Consider the following 26749-nt stretch of genomic DNA (forward strand, 5'->3'; position numbering starts at 1 on the left):
AATCATATCTGCTGTTTACAGCTAATTATACCTGTCATAATGATAAAACCTGTCAATGTTCCTGCTAACGAGGGCAATACACATCTCTCATCCGATAGCATGGCACGCGCGTTAACTTATCGCCTGCTGGTTTGTAATCAACAATTTTATTCTTCCCGCTAATTTGTTTAGTCTGTCTTTTATTGATTCGCTTACCATGCTTACTTACCTACACACATTTTGCTATGAAATAGTTACGTCCTTTCTTCTACAAATTACATGAAAATATTCTTTGATTTACATCAAAGCAGTAAATGTTTGATAGCTATAGAAGAGTTATAACTTCAAAATATCTGAGATAACTACATTGTAACATATAAACGAAAGTCATGGTCAATAACAACTAAAATCATTTAATTTTCTCATAATATAAAAATAATAAAGATGTTGAATGTTTGCCAATGAAACCACTCTCCAACAGAGAACAAATGACACGGAAGTTAACAACAATAGGTCATCGTATACGGCCATCAACAACGAGCAAAACTTCCCTTCTGTAAGACTTGATTTGTAAAAAAAAAGTATCGCAGTATGAAAGATTTGAGTATTCTCTTCTGCATTTGTTTAGTGCAATACTCTCATGTATCTTGGATTTATTTGTAAAAAATCCGTTGTCTCAATATTGAAAAGAGTTTAATTAAGGCCGAAGAACTCCTAGAAGTTCGTTTGAATTTCAATTACTTTTAAGTCGATAACACTTTCTTGACGGATAGTTTTCATTCTCAATTATAGTATGTCTCAAAGTCTTAAATCCGCTAAGTTATCAATTATCATTCAATTTCCACTTGCAATGCATAATTGATTTTCATGCTGTATTGAAGACCCATTGTGGCATTCGGCGGTTTTCTGCTCTTTTATCCGGTTGTTGTCCCTTTGATACCTTCTCCATTTTTATTTCATAATCGCATGCTTCCAAATATTAGATTAAAGAAATGCAGTTAAAAAAAAAATCCCGATAAAAAAAACAAGATGGAAAGATACATTAAAATAAAATAAAAACCACAGTACTCTACAGGAAACTTCAAATTGACGAAAACTGATTTAAAGTCATGTTATCAATGGGGCAAAACGTTTTGTAACTTTTATAAAAAATAATGTCAATACCCGAATTTTACATTAAATCGCAGTTTGGTGTTGGTTCACAATAGGCCAAACATTTCATCAACACCTGGACACATTACATCGTCATTTTCTTTCATGCAAATATTATTGAATTATACATATTTTATTTAATTAATTCTCAGGTGATGATTTAAAAAAAAATAGTTTGATACTCCTCTACGTAAAAAACTTGTATGTGTTTTGGGGTATAATTTAAGGCCAAGAATATTGAACAATATGCTATTATCTATACATACATCGTCTGCTGTTCGAAACTACAGAGTTTGGCCATAAGTATTCGTCACATGATTTTTTTCACTATAAATTGTAAATAAAACAACATTTTTTCAAAAAATATTTTGGGGTCATTTTTGGTTTGATTTTAAGCAACTTGGTATATAAGCTATATAAGATACCAACTTTCTAAGAGAAAGTTGACAGATGTTTATGGTCACATGTGTTTCGTTACTTTTACATTTTTTAAAGCTTTCAAGTAGTTGGCTATATACAAGCGTTCTCGATGACAGATTTCGGACGCGTACAATTGCTAAAGTGTTATTTTTGTTTCAGAGCGATTTGTCTATAAGAGCTTAAACTCGCCTGTTAATATTTTTTTATCGTTGTCTTGCTATCTAGATAGAATTCTTATTGCTTCAATGTATTACTAATATTGATATATAATTTTATGTGCACGATTTATTGTTATTTCGTACATATTTTTTTTTGGCAAAAAGGGTGATTTCAAAAAATTTCTAGACTGGACCTGGTACTCATACCAGACAAAAATAAGTCGGTGATTTATTACAATGACAAATTATTCCAATTTTAAAGCGAAACACGATTGTAAAATAGTTTTTAATTATACCACTTGAAATTTTCAAAGCAACGTGTACCAAAAAATGGTTAAAATTCGTTTCCTACAGCTTGTCGTCTGTCCAAATAAAGTTAGCAATTTAAATAATTTATAATGCAGGATTAAATTTGTACATAGGTATACTAAAGAAACGGATTTCCTGCAAGCATTAGTTTGTACTTCTTTATTCAATTGGATACCACATAAACGACCATGTGTATGACTTCGCTTTAAGACGACAGGATTAAATCGATCGTCGGGGCTTAACACTTACCATTGTTCAAGAGCAATTCAAAAGAGAAAATTAGACGGGAGGTGTTAAAATGAATAAATAAACATCGAAGAATTTAAAACTCCCGTAAGATTCAGGTTAAAAGGTTATGGATAAAAGAATGATTACCTTTTGAGAATAGTGGTATAGATTCTTTCTTTTATTGATGCGAGTATATGATTTGACTATATCACTCTGATTGAAATCAAGTTGTCATTGCTGAGTCGTAGATTAAACGTTTATAAGGATGTTCTATGCATCTGATTAAGCACGTTTAGGTCGTTATATTTTAATTTATTACTTGAAAAGTATCAGTTTCAACCATCACAATAAATTGTTTTTACATCATCTGTTGTTATAGATTTCGAAACGTTCTGTTTACTTTAAATGAACTTCAAAGGGACGAACAGTTTATGGGACAGAAACATCAAGTATGGCGTTAATTGCTTCTGTACCTGCTGAATTCCTATAAATAAAAGAATCAATCGATAAACGCTGGCGAGACATACTAAAAATAAAGAGTATTGAAAAAAGCATCTAAAATAAATTAATTTTCGCGAAATAAAACATATATCGAGACGATGTAATATCATTGGCCATTTTAGATTTTGTAGTTAGTAATAGATTTTAAAATAGTTCAACGTCTTTCCGTTTCCAGGCAATCTTTTTTTTTGCAATTTTATTAAAGCAAAGAAAATGGAAACCCTCTATATACACTTATTGGTGTTCTATTCTTTTATACAGATTATAGTCTTTTAGCTTGATTTGACGTTAAAGTGTCTCTATACCAACATCTTTGATTTTAATGCTGATTTTCAAGATGAAGAACGACAATATGGGAGCACTGTTCTTTTTCTCTGATGTTTCTTTGTTTATTAGAATATCTCATTTCACATAATCCTCTTTTATTCTGAATTAGAATACACAACATTGTGTAAAACATTAAGTTTGGCTTTGCTTAAAAATATGTAAAATAAACAAAACCTATATTAAACTAACCGTCTGGGCATACACCTATTCAAGTGATGATAAATTACGGCAATAAATTGACGTAGTTCACACAAATGAGACGATAAAAATACTTACGTTGATTTGGAATTTAAATAATCTTTGAGCATCCATTTGTTCTTTTCTATAAAGGGGAAAATAAGTGTTTTTTTTACGTGCAGCATGTTGACCGTCCAAGAATAAATTACAATACACCTGTAAATCTGAGACTACTATAACACATAGTAGTCTCAGTGTAAATGTATATACAGTTAAAAGTTATGAACAATTCACTCTACAAAAAAGCAGTGTCTAAATGTGCGTTTTGATAAAGAAAATGCGCAATTTACCGAAACAAAGGTCTCGATGGTATATGTATCACACAATTAATGTACATGACTTATAACTATTAGGTATTTTTGAAAGGCTTTTTAATAGTTTTTGTAAGGCAGGAGAGTTTAGAATTGAAAAAAAAATGACATAAATGGGTTTATTCATTCCTCATTTGGTGTATTGTTTTTTAAAATTATTTCTCGTACCGAACATGCATGTAATAGTTGTTACTGGACGTAAAGAAAACAACGATCAATAAATCATCATTTCATTTAATTGCATTAATCCTGTGATGAAAATAATGTGATGAGATTACAAGGAGACAACTTTCCACTTTCAAATGACAAAAAAATTTAAAACAGTACCTTTAAAAACGAGTAAAACTCCATAGGTGTTTCAAAATTCATTTTAATTTGTATTCTTCGAATATTTAAGTATTTTTTCTTTATGCTTCAACTCTTTCATCTATTATTGTCTATGCTTTATATTTAGGTAGCCCATTATGTTTATAATTTTTATTTTTGGACCTATAATTTTCATTATTTTATTTCTGTCCTTTGTTCTTTACGTTTGCTCATCATTAGATCTATTCTGTAAACACCGTCGTCGTTACTGCCCTACATGCCAATGGCTTACAGTGGTAGTAAGTAAGTAAATTAATAAGCAAGCAAGTAATTGAGCTATATTGACACATTTTATTTATAGGTGACGAGGAAAGGAATCATTCAACATTATGGAAAAGCAAAATGTGTCAATATCAAGGATAAGTGTCCTTTACCGAACTGTCACAATCCAATACTGCTTCCCGGAAAATGCTGCAAATATTGCCAAGGTCAAGGTTAGTATTTCGTCAGTTTAAATTGAATCGTTAGAGCTGTTTTCATTTTGATGATATCCATGTTTTGCCGTATTGTAATTGGCTTTTATTTTGTTGCTTTAGGTTAAGCATATTAATGACCGTCTACGACCAAATTGCAGGTGTTGATGTATCAACGCAATTATAATTTGAATAAGATTACATAGACCGCATATTTCTTCAGATACAAACGAGTTTCAGGCTCTTGTTATTCAAACATTGGCTGATTCATTGTTGCCAAAAGTTAAGCACATTAATCATGACTTTCCACGAACAAAACGGTCTTGGTGTATCTCCGCATTATGGTTTAACGGAATGACGTAGGCCTCATATTTTTTCCAGATATAAACGCGTTTCATGCAATATTTTTTAATTCTTATACATCGTGAAGCAAACTTTTCTCATTTCTGTAAGCTGTTGGACTATATATAAAGGCAACAGTAGTATGCTGCTGTCTAAAGTCATAAATCGATTGAGATAAACACAAATCCGGGTTGCAAAAACTGAAACCGAAAGAAACCCATCATCTATTAGAGGAAAACAATGAAACAACAGAAACACTAAAGTGCAACAAAAAATCCAACGACAATGTAACACACACAGAAACTCAGTATAAGATAACAACTACCATTTGACTGACTCGGTACAGGACATTTTAAGAAAACAATTGTGGGTTGTAGAACCTGGCTATAATTTGAAATAGAACTAAAAATAATAAATAATTGCTAGACAAATAAATTACTATGATAAAATAGAACCTTTATAATACAGAACTATTTTTCGTACTGAAGCACACTCAGACACCATAATTATGCTTCTTCAGTTTTATTATTTCCAAAAGGCACTCACATAACAAACAAAGAACGTGAGAAACTTTCTAGCTTTTAGAATTTTTTTCTTAATTACATTTATGACTAATTATTTCTACATTTTTGACATTGTTAAATGTGGCGATAGCAAATACTAACAATTCTAGAAGTACTGAAAACAAAACAAAAACCCTAATGGTATTATTTTAACAGTATATTTTGTTACAAATTTGTAAATATTAGATGAATAAATCACATACTTAAGTGTTTGTTTTTAAATACCGTGTCAAAGTAATACTTCACCCCTTCGATGGATATTAAAGTTGTTAAAAGTAGCAATTCTTACCACTGCGGCTAGTGACTAGGTAAATACGGTACTTAGATACTTAGATGGTGATATAACATCATTGTCAACGTTTACTGGGTGGACTTAGATTATAATAGTCCAGACTAGGGGCAAATAGTTCTATATTGATCCAATATTTATTTATTAAATTGATACGTGATATTCTTTAAATTTTTTGTCAAAAAGTAAATATACAATTTTGGATGAGAGTAGTTATAATTAAATAGTCTACATTAATAACATAGTTCAATGGTTATTCATAAATATTTGTAAATAAAAAAAGAAGATACAAAGAATAAAGGAAGGGGTAGTTGATCTTAATAAAGCATTGTATGAAAAGTAATTTTAAAATATTCGGAAGCGAAAATATTTAAAAATGTTTTGAAACTTTAGATATATTTCATTTAAAAAAATTATTTATAAACTTATTTATTTCATCATGTTCATTATAACTATAACGTTACATAACATACACGGTAACATTATAATGACAAGTGATGAATAAAAGGAATTTTAGTACATGTACTTGATAAAAAAACCCAACATCTATTACATTGTCAATTAAAATACCCAAAATTAGTTTATGATACGAATTAGATATAAAAGTTGATATCCTTGGAATTCTGCTTATTATAATTGATTCAATATACTTATTTATGAGATTTATTGCATACACACGTTATTGACATAAGATTATGGTAAAACAATCTCTTTTCATTTTATCAATTAAAAAAGTGCAAATGGGCTTCGTAGATAAGTAACGGTACAACTGTAGTTCACCAATTACTGTCGATCCGTGCCAGATCTTATGGAAAAATATTAGCAATTTTCACATCTGCTTAATTTGAAAATGAAAATGAGAAATGTGTAAAAGAGACCTCCTATTTGGCGATGTTTGATTTGTTTTCAATGAACATGAGACATTCCTAAACATATTATTCAGATTCTGTATTAAGGAACGATTGTATAAATATTTTGCAACTTTATGATATTTAGTAGTACCATTTACCATGTTAGCGAATTTAGGATCTCAAGAGCTATCACTAATTGTTTGACGACACTTTGAAGTTTAGTTATACACGCAGAACACACTAAGCATGCGCTATCTGTTGTCGGTATCTAATAACCGAGTTGAGGTAAAGATCTTTGCACGACATCGCGTGAACTTTCTTATTTAATGTTTTCAGTGCCGTTTGAGGATCAGTATGTTTTGCTGCCGCAAGATGTTAATGACCATTATGAAAGCTCTGTGAATTCTGATAAAGAAGCAAGAGAGGAATACAAAGAGCAAAGTACGTAGTTTTTCATTAACTTATTTATACAGGGAAACCTGTTTAAACCGAAACTCTTCGGGACTTCAGATTGTGTTCGGTTTTGGCTGATGTTCGGTTTTATCAGGTTCACAACGCATAAAATTTGATATGACGGTGCTTTAGAAAATGTTTGGTTTATACAGGTTTTCGGTTTAAGCAGGATTCGGTTTAGCCAGGTTTCGATGTAATCATTAGTAAACATACATTGTGAATTTTGATTCTTGGAAACTAATTGTAGCACTTTTTGTGATGATTCATCCTTGCAAATTAAATTGGTAAGTCGAATTAGTTTCGAAACCTTTCGCACAAATGGGAGCATTAATCATAGCTTTAGCAGTTTATGAAAATAATTGTAGGGCAAGATCTTCTAATTGAAAAGATAACAGGGACAATTATGATTGCCCTCTTTTATACCTTTCGTATTTAAAGGAATTTCGTGTAACAGTATTTCATCTTCCGTAAAACTTTTGTCATCATTAGGCTTCCGTTTAAAAATGTTCTTGATGTACAAGTACACAGCCACATCTGGTTAGAATGAGGACGTTAATCCGATGCCTCGTGCCACACTCTCTGCACGTTTATAACCATTAGAACATAAAGTTCAGGGGTTCGTACATGTACGGACCTATCCAATATTCCAGTGACAGTAAACAATTTCCGGACGGCCTCTTTTAAAGACTTATTTAACTTTTGTATTTATTGTTACACTGGTTTAGCTCTGAACAATCCTGAAATACTAGCCACTGGACGTTAAACAATCGACAATCGATGAAAAAAAACAATGCTTGAATTTGATTCAACCTTTTACTGTCTATTCTCCAATGTATACTATCCCGCAGTATGATTTGGCACAACTTTTTTTGGAATTTTGAATCCTCAATGCTCTTCAACTTTGCAGTTGTTTGGCTTTATAAATATTTTTATATGAGCGTCACTGATGAGTCTTATGTAGACGAAACGCGCGTCTGACGTACTAAATTATAATCCTGGTACCTCTGATAACTATTATATCAACATATATTTTTTTCCAGGATACACAGCTCTGTTGGTCGGTAAGAATGTAGTAGGTACCCCACCACTTATGACAAAAGCAGTTGCAATGGTTTATGTATTGGTTAAGAAAGATGCTACACTCCAGTTCTCCGTAAGATATGCAGAGTAAGACATTACAAATATTAATAAGACGATATAAATTATTTTTGAGAGAAAGAATTCTGAAATGAGAAAGTCAATGGTGCCCTTGTGTACTTGTTGTTGATGCCTGATCTTTCGTAGTCTCATTTTCATGCCTGTCGTTGAAGACCCGTATGTTGATATTGATGGTTGTCTCGATGTGGTATTTGGCATACTACATACTCAACAGCATTATGTGAAATCATCTGCATTCTTGCTTTACACGTTTGTCTAAAGCACCCAACAAATTCTATACATGCAAATGTGACTGAAAGCTATTTGAAACAATGTTGTACTATTGAATGTGTTCAAGCCATTCTTTGTTCAGTATGTTAAAAGCACAGTAAAACATGATAGTATTGCAAACTGTGTTTTTTTTAAGCACAGCTGTTTTGAAAAGCGACTTTCTTTATACATCTGTGTTTTGCTCTTTGGCCGGGTAGTTGTCTCTTTGACACATTCCCCATTTCCATTCTCAATTTTATCATTTTATTTTGAAATAGATTACAGAATCCGAAACAAATAAATGTTGTCGATAGCAACGGAAACGTACTGCTGTCACATGACTTCAAACAATCAAGAGACAGAAAGTTCTGTGGAGAATGGTATAATGTACCATCCTATTACCTAAACTATATAGCAAAGAAACAACTTCACCTGACGATAACGACCAAAAGATATCCACGTGGAGAAGTAGCTGGTATTCCGGAACATGACACGTCATTTGATCATGGTATTTATTTCATATATAATTGCGTCTTGCAATAATTCCAAACAGAGTAATATTTACCAATATTCATTTAATACTTATTATAAATATATTCTAATTTGTGAAATTATATTTTCCTTTTGTTTTAACTATTGAGAAAATCAGCTTAATATGTATAAGATAATGAGATTCTTCTTGCCTTTTGCATGTCCTGCCATGTTGACAGATTTCTTTGGTACTATTTTCTGTAGTAAATTGATTGGTAGGTTGAGACAGCTGTCCACAACTATAGGTCAACAGGGACATTTGGGGCATAACTTATTTCAACAATACCACGTGGTTTAGAAGCTTATGTAGAGTTAACGAGTTAAACAGCATTTATTTCAATAATTATTACATTTGATCACTCAATATTTATACTTTCATATTTTAATATTATTTTTATTGTCTTTAGGAACATTTGGAGCATTACTTATATCACCAATACCACGTGGTATAGGAGCTTATGTAGAGTTTAGATACTCCTATTCAAGCAGACGAAAGGTTATTGACTATCTCATATATCAGGACGGATTTCTGGATAACAAAAGTAAGTTTGATTATAACATTGCATCTCGTTAGCAAATAAAAAGAAGGAGTTGCGTTATGGTTGTCAAAGATACATTGCTTATACGCGCGTTTCATCTACATAAAGCACAAAGAGGCGCTTTAATCATAACACGTTGAAGGCCAAATTCATATTAGAATTAAAGAACATAAGATACATGCAATTTAGATGTAAAAAATGTGCCCCAGGCATTATTGACATATTTCTCTATCTTAAAGAACTTGAATGATTATATGTACTCAACAAGATACCACAGTCTTTGATAGTAGTAAGGATAAAAGATGCAGTTCTCCAATGGGATATGTACATTGCTATTTTGCTTTTTTTGAAATATTAACCTTAAAGTACAATGTCCGAAGATGTTGCATTTTTCTAAAATTATACCAGACTCAGTGTTACTGTTTGTTTGAATTTTGTTGAACGAATATAAACATACCTATGTCGTGAACAAAAACTTAATTATACCATTTATTATATCTATTTCTATAGGAAGAAAACTTGAATATTTTGTGACCATCGAGAAAAATACGAAAATTATCCATCAAGATACACGACGAATACGGTACAAGTCAAACAAGGTAAAACGCTTGTTGCACGTACTAGAAATACTAAGTATCCTAATTATTTGACATAGAAATAGGCACTATAAAAACATATCACAAATTTATGTGTTATTAGAACTCTACATATCTAATTTACTAACTGGAGATCACAGAAACATATTTGTATGGTATTTTTTTAAAAACATTTTTGGATTCGAGCGTCACTGATGAGTCTTTTGTAGACGAAACGCGCGTCTGGCGTATATATAAAATTTAGTCCCGGTATCTAGGATGAGTTTATTTCAGCTCGTATGAATCAAATGTTTTTACCTAATTTGTTATCTCTTCGTTTTAGAAAGCAAATTTAAATGGATCTTGGAAGCGACCAAATAAAAGGGAAAGACGACTGATGACGAGACGAAAACTTCGCCTAAGGCTAACGTCTAAAGGAGGAACAACAATGATTGGGGACATAACACCAGTACTCACATGTCAAAGTAGGTAGTGGTTTTGGATTTATATATATAAAAAAGGAAAATATAACAAAAATATCGAACTCCGAGGAAAATTTAAAATGGAAAGTCCGTAATCAATTGTCAAAACCAAAAGTTCAAACACATCAAACGTATGGATATTCCTGACTTAGAACAGACATTTCCGTCAGTAAAAAGTAGTTGATTTTACCTGGTATTATAACTAGATAAACCTCTCAATTATACGACAGTCGCATACACTCCCAGTTCGTGTCTTGATTAAAGATGGTCTGAATATGCGTCCTTCATTTTTTTATTCATTAATATTTTGTTTCATTTTCTACATTCTTTACTATTTTGCCAATATTCTCCATTCTTTATATTATTATGTATATTCTGTAAACCCCACACACAACTTTCATATATTTTTGTGGAGTGATTACACAATAATTTATCATATAATACACATAAGTAGGAAATTATATAAAAATAACGTGAACATTGATTATACAGAAATGAAGTTGCTATTAGTTTTTGAAAAAGAGTTCCTCAAAGTGAATTTATCAAAACAAAACAGACTAAAGAAAAAAAAAAACAAAAAAACTTCACAAATTATCATAAAAAATACGTTAACAATTAAACATATCAGATAGTTCGTCGAATATTTCAGTCACAGTAATTGTCATTAATTTTAATCAAAATAGTTTTTCAGGCAGTGTTGTCGAGCAGTGAAGCATTAACAGACTCGGTTCATCCTCTGACCAGTGTTGGTTCAGCTGTCTTCCAGCTTCATGATAATGGACAAATAGCATATATGGTATGTACAATAATTCTCTCCGATCAGTTGACCTCCAATACGACATCCGTTTGATTGTGAAGGTCAGAAAATTGCATAACACAAAGTAGTTATTTTAAATTAAAACATCAGTAGGTTAAGGATGTTCAGAGCTCATAATTCTAGAAGGGAGATGATTCAATGTGAAAAAAACCATTGAGGGAATAATACGAATCACAAATTTTGCAAGTTCAGGTGCTTTGACATGGTTAGCGTTTCTGCTACATGTATGTGCATGCATCACCCACTGTGCGAAACCATTCGTAGTCACAATGTCACAAACTCGGTTAGGTCTTTGGTGTAAAATAAAAATGTTGTACCTCTCGTTCAATGTATAAGTAAACAATCGTTAAGGGTTCAGCAAATACCTGTGGATCAACTGAGATTTAAATTCACAGTAGAAAAAAAGGATAAACGACTGTAAAACCCTATGTCAATTTATCAGTAAAATACGGGGAGAAAACAGAAACTATTGCTATATAAACTTTTTACTCTGTATACTGTATTTTATCTACAAGCAGCTTAAATAACTTTGACTTGATATCTGATCTAAGCTTCACAAAATTCTACAAATGTTTGACAAAGTGACTATTTTACGAAGAAATTAAAGCAAGATAGTTTGCCGAAAATCCATTTTTCAGTAAAATACGTAAAAAATAAAATAACTTGTGTTTTTTGTCCAAAACGATTGAATGATTTCAATACTGATCTACGAAGATTAATTTCCCAGTTCGTAAATAGTTATCAAAGATACCAGGATTATATATAGTATAGTAAAACGACGAGGTTATTGGTGTCTACAAATCTGACAATACGACGATGGAATGTTAGATTTGTATGTATCCTGTTCGCAATTTTCCCGAAGGAGACACAACGAGACCGTTAGAATATTCTTGATTAACGCAGGAATTGGGTGGAATTTTATATTGTATGTTTCGAATTCAATATCGTAAATTGTTCATCGAAGCCTTTACATAAAATTGATGCAACTGCAAACTGCAAATAAATTGTTGTACTCAAAAATCATAGTCGGAAAATTTGATGTATATTTCATATATCCTCCATGACGAACAATATATTATTTTTGACCACTTGTCTGAACTGGAAAAAATGACAGTTACTATTATTGTTTACAAAACTTTGAATTTTTCGAAAAACTAAGGATTTTCTTATCCCAGGCATAGATTACTTTAGCCATATTAGGCACAACTTTTTGGAATTTTGGATTTTCGCTCTTCAACTTTGTATTTGTTTGGTTTATAACTATTTAAATATGAGCGTCACTGATGAGTCTTATGTAGACGAAACGCGCGTTTAAAGTACTAAATTATAACCCTGGTACTTTTGATAACTATTGATTAATGAGGTGTTTGTTCAATGTGCCAGTCTTTGTAAGAATCAGGCAATTTAGGTAAAAATTAAAACATGATAAGAAAAAACCCACCGTGCTAATCATGCTATTTAATACTAACCATCATCCTGAGTTAAAAAGTATTGGTCTTTCGTTTGGGTGTGTCTGGTAATATCAAATAACTTGGTTAGAAAATTGGTTAGAATGATAGCAAATTATAGAGTTATCTCCCCTTATTCGTTAATTTCTAGTGCATTTCAACCAAATTGTATCTTCTATTACCAGAACAGATAATGGAAATGAATGTTATTTTTGTGCATAACTACATATTATTAACAGAAATCAATGTCAAATTGGGTGAGTTTTTTTTTGTCATGTTTTCACCACTGCCTGATTCTTAGGCAAACTGGCACTAAAATAATAGAAAACAAAATATATTTACGAAGTTACGTTTTATAACCCTGTTTTACATTTGTTTTAAAGATACGGCTGTATAGTATGAAACAGAATTTAGTTTCGTTAACATTAGAATCAACACCAACACGACGGCGAAGGAGAAGGGTTATACAAGATCTGACAAAAACGTTTAGATATAACACATCCTCGGATAACGGTTTTGTAAGTTATTTTCTAAATATGTCATAATAACATATTTAATTTATTTCATTTTACAAAAGAAACTCATCAAAGTTACTAAGCCAAAGGAAGATGACATGAACTTTCTCATTACAAAATGAAATTAAAAGATGATGTATAAAATAAAAAAAAAGATGTTTACCTCTGCAAATTGTATCAAATATTACTTACAATAAATTGTCAAAATTGTTTTACAACAATCACCATGAGTTGCAAATGCTAACAACAGCATGAAATAAGTTATTTATAAGTAAAATAATATTGTATTCTTATATGAAACGATATTAGTTTCAAAGAATTTTGTATAAACCCTGAAATAAGCATAATTGTTTAAATCTTTTTTTACATTACATGCAATTTATATTTTTGTTTCAAAGGCCGTAGGAATTTTCAAGAAACCAACAGCAAAAGACCTTACAATGTTTTTGACCGGAAAGTTGTACATTAACGTTGGAACCTCTTACAGACAAATAAGTGCTCTTCGTGGAAAGATAGAACGAACTGAGCATGACAGTACAATTGATATATTAAGAAGTATGTTATGGTTTGATCACTTGCTATGATTCAGGAAGATATACATTGTTTTAGTCTTATAAATGTAAAAACATTAGGGCATATATATTTATTGTCAAAAGAAGCCGCTGAGAAGCACTGACGTTCAGCAATCAAGCTAACAATCATAGTCAATTAAAACGGGACCCTAGCGCAACTGCGGGGTTCACACTTTCAAAAGTAATGCTGATGTGATAGTGTTACAGTATTTAAATTACTTTTATCAGCGGCCATTGAGGCCCCTAATAATTTTATAAGATACGTGATACACCGTTTGAAACAAATAATAAACATCATTCAACTTATACATATTCTACATGGTATGATTCTAAAGACAAACATAATAAATAGAAACTACAATATAAATAAACAAGCAATATCAAAATGTTGAACACATAAAAGTTAGTTTTGGGGACAAAATGAAATACCATAAAATCAGAATTGTTCCTATTAAGGACTGTGTTACCTTAACTTGAAACATACATATCTTGGAATCTGCAATCAAAAGTTCAAAATTTTGTAAAATTTAGACCTTGCAAGTTCCTTATTGCATCTTGACTAATTTCAATGATAAATTCATCATAGAAACCAGGATTGAAATTTTTTATATTCACCAGACGTGTATTTTGTTTATAAAAGACTCATCAGTAACGCTCGAATAGATTAAAAGTGAAAAAGACCAAAAAGAAGTACGAAGTTGAAGAGCATTGAGGTCCAAAAATTCCTAAAAGTTAACCAAATACAGCTAAGCTAATCTATTCCTGAGGTTAAAAAGCATAAGTATTTCAAAAATTCAAAGTTTTGATAAAACACATTATATGTACTTAAAAAATGTTTCCCTTTTAGATGCGCCTTTCATTCTGATGGCACAACCACAGACTCAATCAACTGGTGTCGCTGGGCATGCGTGGTTAGCTGTAACTGATAAATGTGTATTGCATTATCAGATATTGCTGTCTGGATTAAGGGACCACACTACGATTACAGCTTTGATCACAGGAAAATATGATTCAGCTCCATCATACAGTGGAAACGCTATCTACACGATTATTATAACGGATTTTAAAAATGGAATAGTGAGTATCTCTTTATGGCTTTATTTGTTTTTTATTATATTTTATATTATATGTTTCGAATTCAATATAGTAAATTGTTCATCGAAGCCTTTACCTAGAATTGATGCAACTGCGAAATGCAAATAAATTGTTGTTCTCAAAAAATCATAGTCGGAAAAACTGGATGTATATTTCATATATCCTCCATGAAGAAAATGATGTTATTTTTGACCACCTTTTTAACTTTTTTGGATTCGAGCGTCACTGATGAGTCTTTTGTAGACGAAACGTGCGTCTGGCGTATATATACAATTAAGTCCTGGTTTCTATGATGAGTTTATTTATGTGCCTGTACCAATTCAGGCATATGACAGTTGTTATCCTTTCGTTTGCTGTGTTTGATCTTTCGAAGTGACTTTTGAGTAGGGACTTTCCGATTGGAATTTTCCTCAAAGATCAGTATTTTGTGATTTTATATTTTATTCACGAAAGTAAAGAAACGATTAAGTAACAGGAGAGGTAACGAATTTTAGGGATTTTTAAATATATTATATTTAAAATTGAGAAAGGAAATGGGGAATGTGTCAAAGCGACAACAACCCGACCGTATAGCAGACAACAACATTAGGAACTATGACCAACATTACATTATATCATGTACGGCAAACTATACCATGTACATTGTAACCGTTTTTTTAAGCTTTTCGTTGTTTTGCAACATAACAGTAGGTATGAAAAGATGGAAAGTTAAACACAATTTAAATTTAATAGTTGAACTAATCATATGCCTTCAAATGTTTTGCCAAGTTCGTATAATATAGTGTTTTTTTTTTAATCTAATGAGCTTCTGCTTCATCAATTGATGTATGTGAACGATAAATACATTATTTGTTGACCGAAAGTTTTGTTCCTTCAGCCAATTATTTAAATTCATAGTTGTAGTACATATGTTGTCATGTGCTAGTTAAAAATTAATATAATTTTTAATTTAGGCTAGCGGGCGTATTTCTGACATCTCTAGAGAAGTATTTCAAAGTCTCGACAGAGGGACTTCCTTCATGCAAATAGACGTTGTGGGTGTGACAAAAGGAAGTATATATTCAAATGTAAGTACAAATTCTAAAAATATAAAGACACTTACTGGGCTCTCAAAAAAAGAGCTTTCGGTGGCCATATGTTACCTTTCCACGTCAGTTTTAATCTAGCGGCGTACTACAGTACATGATATATAAGGCATGAAGATGTTATTGTTACAGATCAGCTAAATTATCTATAGTAAAGGATCCTACAAATTAATGTAAGATACAGTCACAGAAAATAATTATATTCATAAGTACGTCTGAGTCAGTGACAACCCTACAACAGATGTATCCATCGGATCGCCATCAATGATGGTGATACATGGCTGTGTACATAATGTATATACAACTCGTCTAAACATCAACCCAACAATGTTAGATCTGTAAATTTGCTTTCGCAAATTTTTGGTTCTTCCCTCGACGGGATTCGAACCCATGCTACTGTGATATCGTGACACCAAATCGCCTGCACTGCAGCCGTCCCGCTAGACCACACGACCACCTGGGCTCTCAAAAAAAGAGCTTTCGGTGGCCATATGTTACCTTTCCACGTCAGTTTTAATCTAGCGGCGTACTACAGTACATGATATATAAGGCATGAAGATGTTATTGTTACAGATCAGCTAAATTATCTATAGTAAAGGATCCTACAAATTAATGTAAGATACAGTCACAGAAAATAGTTATATTCATAAGCACGTCTGAGTCAGTGACAACCCTACAACAGATGTATCCATCGGATCGCCATCAATGATGGTGATACATGGCTGTGTACATAATGTATATACAACTCGTCTAAACATCAACCCAACAATGTTAGATCTGTAAATTTGCTTTCGCAAATTTTTGGTTCTTCCCTCGCCGGGATTCGAACCCATGCTACTGTGATATCGTGACACCAAATCGCCTGCACTGCAGCCGTCCCGCTAGACCACACGACCACCTGGGCTCTCAAAAAAAGAGCTTTCGGTGGCCATATGTTACCTTTCCACGTCAGTTTTAATCTAGCGGCGTACTACAGTACATGATATATGAGGCATGAAGATATATATATATATACAACTCGTCTAAACATCAACCCAACAATGTTAGATCTGTAAATTTGCTTTCGCAAACTCAGACGTACTTATATATATATATATATATAAAATGACTGAATAAATAGTCAACGATCAATCTTACAGGGCGATGGATCATGTAATATGATTCTGTACACTACAAAATATAATATATAACAAGTCAAAAAGGGTACAACATCACCATGAAATAACTATAAAATATATAAATATTAGATATTTCGGATAACAGATATCCTTCTTCAATAATAGCACGATGTCAAAATGTCATTTTGACATCGTGCTATTATTGAAGAAGGATATCTGTTATCCGAAATATCTATATTTATATATTTTATAGTTATTTCATGGTGATGTTGTACCCTTTTTGACTTGTTATATATATATATATATATATATATATATATACGAGTCTAAATTGAAAACTACGTTCAAACCTATGACTGCGTTGGATAAAAACCGCAATTTTTTTACGTGTGCATGTCAAACAAATTTCGTTGTAGAAGGGTCTAAAAACAGCACAAACAACATTTCCCAAAAGACCAAAAAAACTACGTTCAAACCTATGACTGCGTATATATATAAGAAGATGTAGTAAGAGTGCCAATGATACAACTCTCCACCCAAGTCTATATTTGTAAAAGAAATTCCTAATAGGTCAAAGTACGGTCTTCAACATGGAGTCTTGGCTCACATCGAGCAGTAAGCTATATAGGGCCCCAACTTAAACGACACTTATTTTAATTATGTACAACCTGCCACGTTGTTGATCAGTTAAATCATTTTTTTTGTTTATCAATTTAATTAGTCGGTTGGTTTTCTCTTTTGAATTGTTTCACACTTTGTCCTGCCGGGACCATTTATAGCTTTTGCTAATTGCGAAAGATTGCATCTATAAATGCTTATATTCTTCCACTTTGGTCTTTACATGTTTATTTGATATTTAATCAATGACAATCATATCACATCTTATCAATTATGTATAGTACCGTACAGTCAGAAGCCTGTAATTCAATGATTGTCTGTGGTCGCTGTCTTTTGTTGTTTTCTTTGTTAAGGGTAGTGATATAATCTTTAATCAAGTCTTTGGATATTTCTGGAAATGATTTACATGTCGAAAGATTGGCCTTTAGTAGTTTACAATATCCTGTCTTTTTTGTCTGAGACTTTTAAACGCCCTTTTGTTGTTAATTTTTTTTCCTTTTGAGTATTTGGTGGATTTAAGTGTCTTTGTCAATAATATCACGTCTATTCTTTAGTTTGAAACTTCGCCTGCAATTCATTTTATCCATTCAGATATGATTTATGTAGTAATTTCAATCAGCACAAAAGGTATTTGGTTTAACAAAAGTTGAATTGATTGCACCTATTAGTGTTTCAATTTGTCATGCCACTTTGATCAAGTTTATAACATAAGGGCATAAACTCAATTGATACAGGTATGAGATGTCATCTTTGTTGTCCCATCAAATTAAAACCCATTAACTGATCTCATCTATTGATATAGTATCATACTTCAAACATTCAAAGGAAGATATATCTTGATAATTGTGAACGATTCATATATTTTCTTACGTTTTACTATTCTAATTGTCCAACTAATGAACGTTAGTTAGAATCACATATCCTTATTGATATGACAGTTGTTGAGTTTAATTTCAACAATTGTGACAGAGGTTTCAGTTGTATAGGTTAATGTATAGTTTTAATGTCACTTGCAGAAAAAATGTGTATTGTACATTTTCACAATTGTTTTTTATTGTTTTTTGTATTGGCACTCGATGAAGATGTTTCTATATATTCATTTTTTAGCTAAGCATTGTTAATGATTGCTGGCAGAAGACGAGTGGAAATAATTATAACATGTTACTAGATGAGGGTTACAAAGTTCCGGTGGGAAATCCTATCACGTCCTGTAATTATGAAGGTCGAATTTATAATGACGGATCAACGTGGATTCCTGTAGGAAATGATTCGTGTTACACATGCACGTGCCAGGTGAGTGTTCCTGTCTAGAATATTGTTGTGCTGACATTGTCCCTTTGTGCAAAAAAGAACTTGTGGTATGATTGTCATTAAGACAACGTTTCATCAGAAATTACACTGTGTAGGAGGTTAGCAACTATATGTGTCAAAGGTCAACGAATGGCTGGCAATAATGGCAAAACCAATACCGAAGAGCAGGCTATACAAGGCTATGAAATGGCAAATGTTATACAAAATCAAACGAAATAACTGACGATCTGATTTATGTTAAGAAGGAACAAACGAAAAACAAAAATGGTATACAGCAGCAAACGACAACCATTTAATATCAGGGAAATGACTCTTTGTTTGTTTTATGTCCAAAACGAATCAATTAAGCATCAGTTGTTGTCCGATATTAAGTGTGGTTTTGTTTATATATTAGAAATAGAAAATGATCTCTGCCTGACTTAAGCGATGTGTTTGAAAATATGTTTTTTTAAGAACAAGAAGTACAGTTATAAGATTGAAACTTCAAATTTAACATCAATCGTCGATTATATCAATTCACTTTTGATTTATTCTGTATTGTATTGTTTATAAAAGCAGACATGAGAGTTAAAATAAACATTAAATATAATTATTTCAGAACAGAGAAATTTATAGATGATTGCACTATAATGCTAAGTTAATGATCAATAGACATTTCAAATGAAAAGTAAAATCACAAAAATACCGAACTCCAAATTCATAACGGAGTCACTAACCCAAAGGCAAATTCAAAATCTCAAACACATCAAACGAATGGATAACAACTGTCATATTCATTTTTCAATCAAAATTTAACCGTTAAAGCACTTCTTATAAATTTATTTTTATATAAATTGTGGTGAGACTAAACACATAAACCTATTAAACAATAAAGGTAAATTTAACGCATATCTTTATCGAAGTTTTTTAGGTTGGTTTCATCATGTGTGAAAAATTATGTATCTATCTACTTAACCACAGCAAATATAAAATTGGGTCAATTGCCAATCAGATACTTTCATTACGTTACTTATGTGTGTTCATTTGTCTTTCGGTTTGTAGGTCAATATATCTTCAAAGCAATAAAAGCGCTATGGCTTTGCTTTTGATTTGTTAGAAACGTGAACTAATTTTGTTTTATGAATTGAAGATCTATATCCATCAGTTCTCCATTGAAAGAGGCATAACATAAAGTCAATATTAATTGTTTATTATCTGCACATATTTAAATTAATAGCTCTTTAATCAGCACCTAAAAGAAATGTTCAAAAATGCATTCCTTACTTAAATGCAATACTGGATTTGTTTCTTGGTTTACATGTGTTTAAGTATGACTTATATTTAATGGCTTAACTATCATTTATTTTTATTGCCCTTTCAGTATGAGTTTTCAATTTAACTATGAACGTAAATGTGTCCCTTGTTCTACCAGCTTCTGTGCGACGTTATCATTTCTTAAGATGCCAAAATTCAATGCATATAATATTTTTGACTTTGAATTTTGTGAAAATACTTCGGTTTCTGACAGATCACGAGAATTTACCTTTTGATGTTCCCATTTAAATTTCGTCTTATAAGTTTTGACTATCGTTTTTTTAAGTACTACATTACAACTTTTTTGTTTATCGCAAATAGTTTCGGTATTGTTTTATTAACATGATCTTTTTTAAGCTTTGTTTCCCCCGATCGATTTACGAGATTTGAACATTGGTTAAACTATTGTCGCCTTCAATCATACCCATATGCTTGTTTTGTGATATACTGTGGAGTCATTTATTTTCGTGCGTACAAATTTTCGTGGATTGAGAAAAGTTTACATATTTGTTGATATATATTTTCGTTGTTTTGTCAACGTCTGCATGCATTCATTTAAAAAAAAAAATTCGTTGAACATTTTAGTTCATGGTTCTCATATACCCTCGTTATCCACGAAAATTGGTATCCAACGAATATGAATGAATTTACAGTATAAACGAAATGACTGCAGGTGCTTTTTCCTTTTACATTGCATTTACTTATAAAATATACTATAACACTGTTTTATAATTTATATTGACGTCAAGAAAAATCTCTGTCTTTTATAGCAACAAAAAATACTGTGTGATGTTGTTGTGTGTCCTGGGCTCAAATGTGAATATAAAGTCAAAGTTCCAGGACTTTGTTGTCCTAAATGTGCAGGTTTGTTTTCATTTCTATTATTGGTTGACTTGTTGTAAAAAAACAATACATAATCAATAGAATTGTTTTTTAGGCAAAAATTTAAATAAGGGTGTATCCAATTTACCATATTCATCCCTGAACCTTTCAACTTAAATTATTTGCATAAAAAAAAAATTAAGTGTAAAAACTATCTTGTATTGTAAAAATATTACTAAAATTGATGGAAATTATAAAAAAATACCAGGTTAAAATACGCTCGTTTCGTCTACAATTTAAAGAATTACTGACAGTGAAATCGAATCAAAACTATTGCAAGGCCAAGTTGCTTATCTTGCAATCAGTTTTAATTGTTTTTTTTTTAAACAATTGTAAAAAAAAAAAAAATTTAGAAAGTCATTCAAGGTATCTTATAAATAATTTGTAGTTTGTATGTTGCAGATCTTTATATGAAAACAATCTTTTAGAAGGTTATGAATCTTATTGACCTAATATTAAAAATCGATTGTTTCTGTCCGTTTTAAGAAGAGAACACGCTGTTTTAAATACAGCCGTTTATTATTAGTTTTTGTGAAAATGGATATTAGATTTATCTCGGTTGGTAATCAGCAAAGATATGGGAAACTGATAATACATGAATAGCATTTGATTATAATTACAGAAAAACCAGACAAAACACGTCTACCATTAACCTCACCTAACAATACACACTCTGAAGGCTCCTGTTATTATGATGGTGATAAACGATGGCATGCTGCTGGAACTAAGTGGCATCCCTATGTGCCACCATTTGGCTATGTCACATGTGCTGTTTGTAGCTGTATGGTAAGACATTTTATAAGTTTAGAAAAAAATATGTGCGCACACCCACACATGCACTGAGACATTTAATTAGGTGATCTCCGATGCAGACCTGACATATTTGAAGTCGATGGAAATAAGAGTGATATTAAACCTTTTTAGCTCACCTGGCCCATCACTTGGCGTCCGTCGTAGTCCGTCGTCCGTCGCCTGTCGTCGTCTGTCGCCGTCCGTCGTCGTCTGTCGTCGTAAACTATTTCAAGAATCTTCTCCTCTGAAACTACTGGGCCAAATACTTCCAAACTTTAATTGAATGTTCCTTAGGGTATCTAGTTTATAAATGTATCCGAAGTTTTGATCTATCAACAAACATGGTCGCCATTTCTAAAAATAGAACATAGGGGTCAAATGCAGTTTTTGGCTTATAACTCAAAAACCAAAGCATTTAGAGCAAATCTGACATGAAGTAATATTGTTTATCAGGTCAAGATCTATCTGCCCTAAAATTTTCAGATGAATCAGACAACCCGTTGTTGGGTTGCTGCCCCAGAATTGGTAATTTTAAGGAAATTTTGCTGTTTTTGGTTATTATCTTGAATACTATTATAGATAGAGATAAACTGTAAACAGCAATAATGTTCAGCGAAGTAAGATTTACAAATAAGTCAACATGACCGAAATGGTCAGTTGACCCCTTTAGGAGTTATTGCCCTTTATAGTCAATTTTTAACCATTTTTAGCTCACCTGGCCCGAAGGGCCAAGTGAGCTTTTCTCATCACTTTGCGTCCGGCGTCCGTCGTCGTCCGTCGTCGTCCGTCGTCGTCGTCCGGCGTTAACTTTTACAAAAATCTTCTCCTCTGAAACTACTGGGCCAAATTTAACCAAACTTAGCCACAATCATCATTGGGGTATCTAGTTTAAAAATTGTGTCCGGTGACCCCGCCAACTAACCAAGATGGCCGCCATGGCTATAAATAGAACATAGGGGTAAAATGCAGTTTTTGGCTTATAACTCAAAAACCAAAGCATTTAGGGCAAATCTGACATGGGGTAATATTGTTAATCAGATGAAGATCTATCTGCCCCGAAATTTTCAGATGAATCTGACATTCTGTTGTTAGGTTGCTGCCCCTGAATTGGTAATTTTAAGGAAATTTTGTTGTTTTTGGTTATTATCTTGAATATTATTTCAGATAGAGATAAACTGTAAAAGGCAATAATGTTCAGCAAAGTAAGATCTACAAATAAGTCAACATGACCAAAATGATCAGTTGACCACTTTAGGAGTTATTGCCCTTTATAGTCAATTTTTAACCATTTTTCGTAAATCTTAGTAATCTTTTAGAAAAATCTTCTCCTCTGAAACTGCTGGGCCAAATTATTTGAAACTTGGCCACAATCATCATTGGGGTATCTAGTTTAAAAATTGTGTCCGGTGACCCCGCCAACTAACCAAGATGACCGCCATGGCTATAAATAGAACATAGGGGTAAAATGCAGTTTTTGGCTTATAACTCAAAAACCAAAGCATTTAGAGCAAATGTGACTGGGTAAAATTGTTAATCAGGTGAAGATCTATCTGCCCTGAAATTTTCAGATGAATTGGACAACCTGTTTTGGGGTTGCGGCCCCTGAATTGGTAATTTGAAGGAAATTTTGCTGTTTTTGGTTATTATATTGAATATTATTATAGATATAGGTAAACTGTAAACAGCAATAATGTTCAGCAAGGTCAGATTTACAAATAAGTCAACATAACCAAAATGGTCAGTTGACCTCTTTAGGAGTTATTGCCCTTTAAAGTCAATTTTTAACCATTTTTTCGTAAATTTTATATATTTTTTTTATTAAAATCTTCTTCTCTGAAACTGCTGTGCCAAATTGATCCAAACTTGGCCACAATCATCTTTGGGGTTTCTTGTTTAAAAAATGTGTGGCGTGACCTGGCCATCAAACCAAGATGGCCGCCACGGCTAAAAATAGAACATAGGGGTAAAATGCAGTTTTTGGCTTATAACTCAAAAACCAAATAATTTAGAGAAAATCTGACATGAAGTAAAATTGTTAATCAGGTCAAGATCTATCTGCCCTGAAATTTTCAGATGAATTGGACAACCTGTTTTTTGGGTTGCGGCCCCTGAATTGGTAATTTTAAGGAAATTTTGCTGTTTTTGGTTATTATATTGAATATTATTATAGATATAGGTAAACTGTAAACAGCAATAATGTTCAGCAAAGTAAGATCTACAAATAAGTCAACATGAACGAAATGGTCAATTGACCCCTGTAGGAGTTATTGACCTTTGTAGTCAATTTTCAATCTGCTTCCTTTGTTTAATATTCACATAGACCAAGGTGAGCGACACAGGCTCTTTAGAGCCTCTAGTTCATAAATCTTAGTGATCTTTTACAAAAATCTTCTCCTCTGAACTCTGAAACTACTGGGCCAAATACTTCCAAACTTTAGCTGAATGTTCCTTAGGGTATCTAGTTTATAAAATGTATCCGAAGTTTTGATCTATTAACAAACATGGTCGCGATTGCTAAAAATAGAACATAGGGGTCAAATGCAGATTTTGGCTTATAACTCAAAAACCAAAGCATTTAAAGCAAATCTGACATGGGGTTATATTGTTTATCAGGTCAAGATCTATCTGCCCTAAAATTTTCAGATGAAACAGACAACCTGTTGTTGGGTTGCTGTCCCTGAATTGATAATTTTACGGAAATTTTGCTGTTTTTGTTTATTATCTTGAATATTATGATGGATAGAGATAAACTGTAAACAGCAATAATGTTCAGCAAAGTAAGATCTTCAAATAAGTCAATATGACCAAAATTGTCAATTGACCCCTTAAGGAGTTATTGCCCTTTAAAGACTTTTTTCACAATTTGTTCATCATGTTGACTTACTTTAAAAAATCTTCTCCTTGGAAACTGCTGTATCAATTTCAGACAAACTTAGGCTAAATGAGTTTCAGAGTATCTAGTATAAATTTTATATTTTATTTCCTTGTATGTCAAGAAACATAGCTCCTATGGCTAAAATAGAACATAGGAGAAAATGATTATTTTCTTTGGCTTTTGAAGAAAATAGGACGATCCAAAGAACATTTAAATAAATTGAAAAGCCAAAATAATCATTGATGAGAGATTTAACCAAAAGAATTAAGGTGAGCGATTCAGGCTCTTGAGAGCCTCTTGCTTTCATTAACTAATAAAGTCAGAGTATCCAAGTAACGCTTCAAATAATACAATAATTCTTAGTGGCAACAGCTGTGCTCAATCTCCTTTCAAATAAATAAACAGACAAATAGACAAATAAACAAAAAACAAACACAGCACTATGGGTATGTTCAACATTACATTGTTTTTATGAAGCAAATACCATAAATACAAATTATAAATCGGAAATAAATTTGATGAAATATTAATTACCAATGACGTTTGCACACATAATACTCCGAATTTCAGTGTAAAAGAAACATAAGAGATACCAAGAGGACATCGAAACCAATAAGTCGACAACACCACAGCATCAGAAAAAACAAAAAAAGAACAAATGACAAAATCAATGTACAGAAGACAAACACAGGAAACAAAAATCTGAGCAACCAAAAAAAAAACCAATCCCTGCTCTTTCGTGTCACAATTAATAAGTTGAATGTAAACTGTTTTTTTTACACAGACAGATGGTAGTTATGATTGTAAAAGATCTCCATGTCCGGCATTGAATTGTTCTAAATCCGAGGCAGTTCGTATCAAAGCAAATGATTGTTGTCAGGTTTGTCCAGGTGAATATATTATATCGCATTTTGAATGTTTTTCTAAAGGTTTTTACAGATAAAAAAACAATTCTTACTCATTTGGCCAAAGAATATGATGAATACAACTTTCGCTAATCCTGTTTATAGTGTCATCTGAAACCGCGTAAATCAAAATGTCGTCGTAAATGTTTAATAGATTGAGGTACTGTTTTTTATTCTAAAATACAAAAGTGTTAAAAAAATTGTGAATTTAAAATGAAATTTCCTTTTCAATTTTTTAAAATCTACATGCGCTAAACCTAATGCAATCATTCTACTGTGGATTATTATTCGTTAATTACGAAATTTCGTGAAAATTGTGGATACCCGAGATCCACGAATTATAATGTCTAACGAATGACAATTTTCTATATGAATTTAAGCAGAATATGACCTATCGATGTAGATGTAATTAAATATCCACGAAAATGGCAGGTTTCCTCAATCTACAACAATTGGTTCCCACAAAAAAAAATACATCCATGGTAACTAATGTAATTTTGTAGTATTTCTTTACAATTACGTTTTTCACGAATCATTAAAATACCTTTATCTTTCTATTTCAGATAAACAAACTCTTGTCATAACAAATAGTGAAAACCAAGCTGACCACGCTGTTGCATCAAAAGAAAAATGTATGTTTGTAAAATCCATAGTTGAAAACATTTTAAAGTAAAAAAGAGGCGAATTGTGAAATACAATGATTTTAGCTCACATGACTGCAGGCTTTAGGGACAATAATTGGAAACGATCAGCATTTTTTTTTTAGAACTTACATCTCAGATATGCAACATGATTAGTTTTAAATAATTCAAAAGGTAGTGTGTGTATAGGCAATAACTACAATCATACCTACTTTGTATTATAGCTTGTAAGTTTGGAGACGAAGTTTTTCCGCATAGAGCGAAATGGCACCCTAAACTGTCTGATAATGAAGAAGTAGCGTGTGTGAAATGTAGATGTAAGGTTAGAACAATTTTATATTTTATTAGA

At 32.0% G+C, this 26749-nt stretch overlaps 1 protein-coding gene across 1 annotated transcript in view; it reads left to right on the forward strand.

The window, feature by feature from the left end:
- Positions 1–26749, forward strand: part of LOC134692715 (chordin-like) — a 48317-nt gene that overhangs the window by 19238 nt on the left and 2330 nt on the right. Inside the window, exons 3-20 of the mRNA XM_063553207.1 lie at positions 4290–4422; positions 6783–6887; positions 7940–8066; positions 8585–8814; positions 9245–9379; positions 9887–9975; positions 10295–10436; positions 11117–11229; positions 13082–13216; positions 13612–13768; positions 14633–14862; positions 15834–15947; positions 18809–18994; positions 21076–21169; positions 21810–21973; positions 25639–25744; positions 26323–26391; positions 26625–26722. Of these exons, the coding sequence (XP_063409277.1) occupies positions 4290–4422; positions 6783–6887; positions 7940–8066; positions 8585–8814; positions 9245–9379; positions 9887–9975; positions 10295–10436; positions 11117–11229; positions 13082–13216; positions 13612–13768; positions 14633–14862; positions 15834–15947; positions 18809–18994; positions 21076–21169; positions 21810–21973; positions 25639–25744; positions 26323–26391; positions 26625–26722 (2427 nt within the window). The remainder of the gene's footprint in view (positions 1–4289; positions 4423–6782; positions 6888–7939; positions 8067–8584; positions 8815–9244; positions 9380–9886; positions 9976–10294; positions 10437–11116; positions 11230–13081; positions 13217–13611; positions 13769–14632; positions 14863–15833; positions 15948–18808; positions 18995–21075; positions 21170–21809; positions 21974–25638; positions 25745–26322; positions 26392–26624; positions 26723–26749) is intronic.

Source organism: Mytilus trossulus, chromosome 12 (genome assembly GCF_036588685.1).
Source record: "Mytilus trossulus isolate FHL-02 chromosome 12, PNRI_Mtr1.1.1.hap1, whole genome shotgun sequence".
In the NCBI taxonomy this organism is placed as follows: Eukaryota; Metazoa; Mollusca; class Bivalvia; order Mytilida; family Mytilidae; genus Mytilus; species Mytilus trossulus.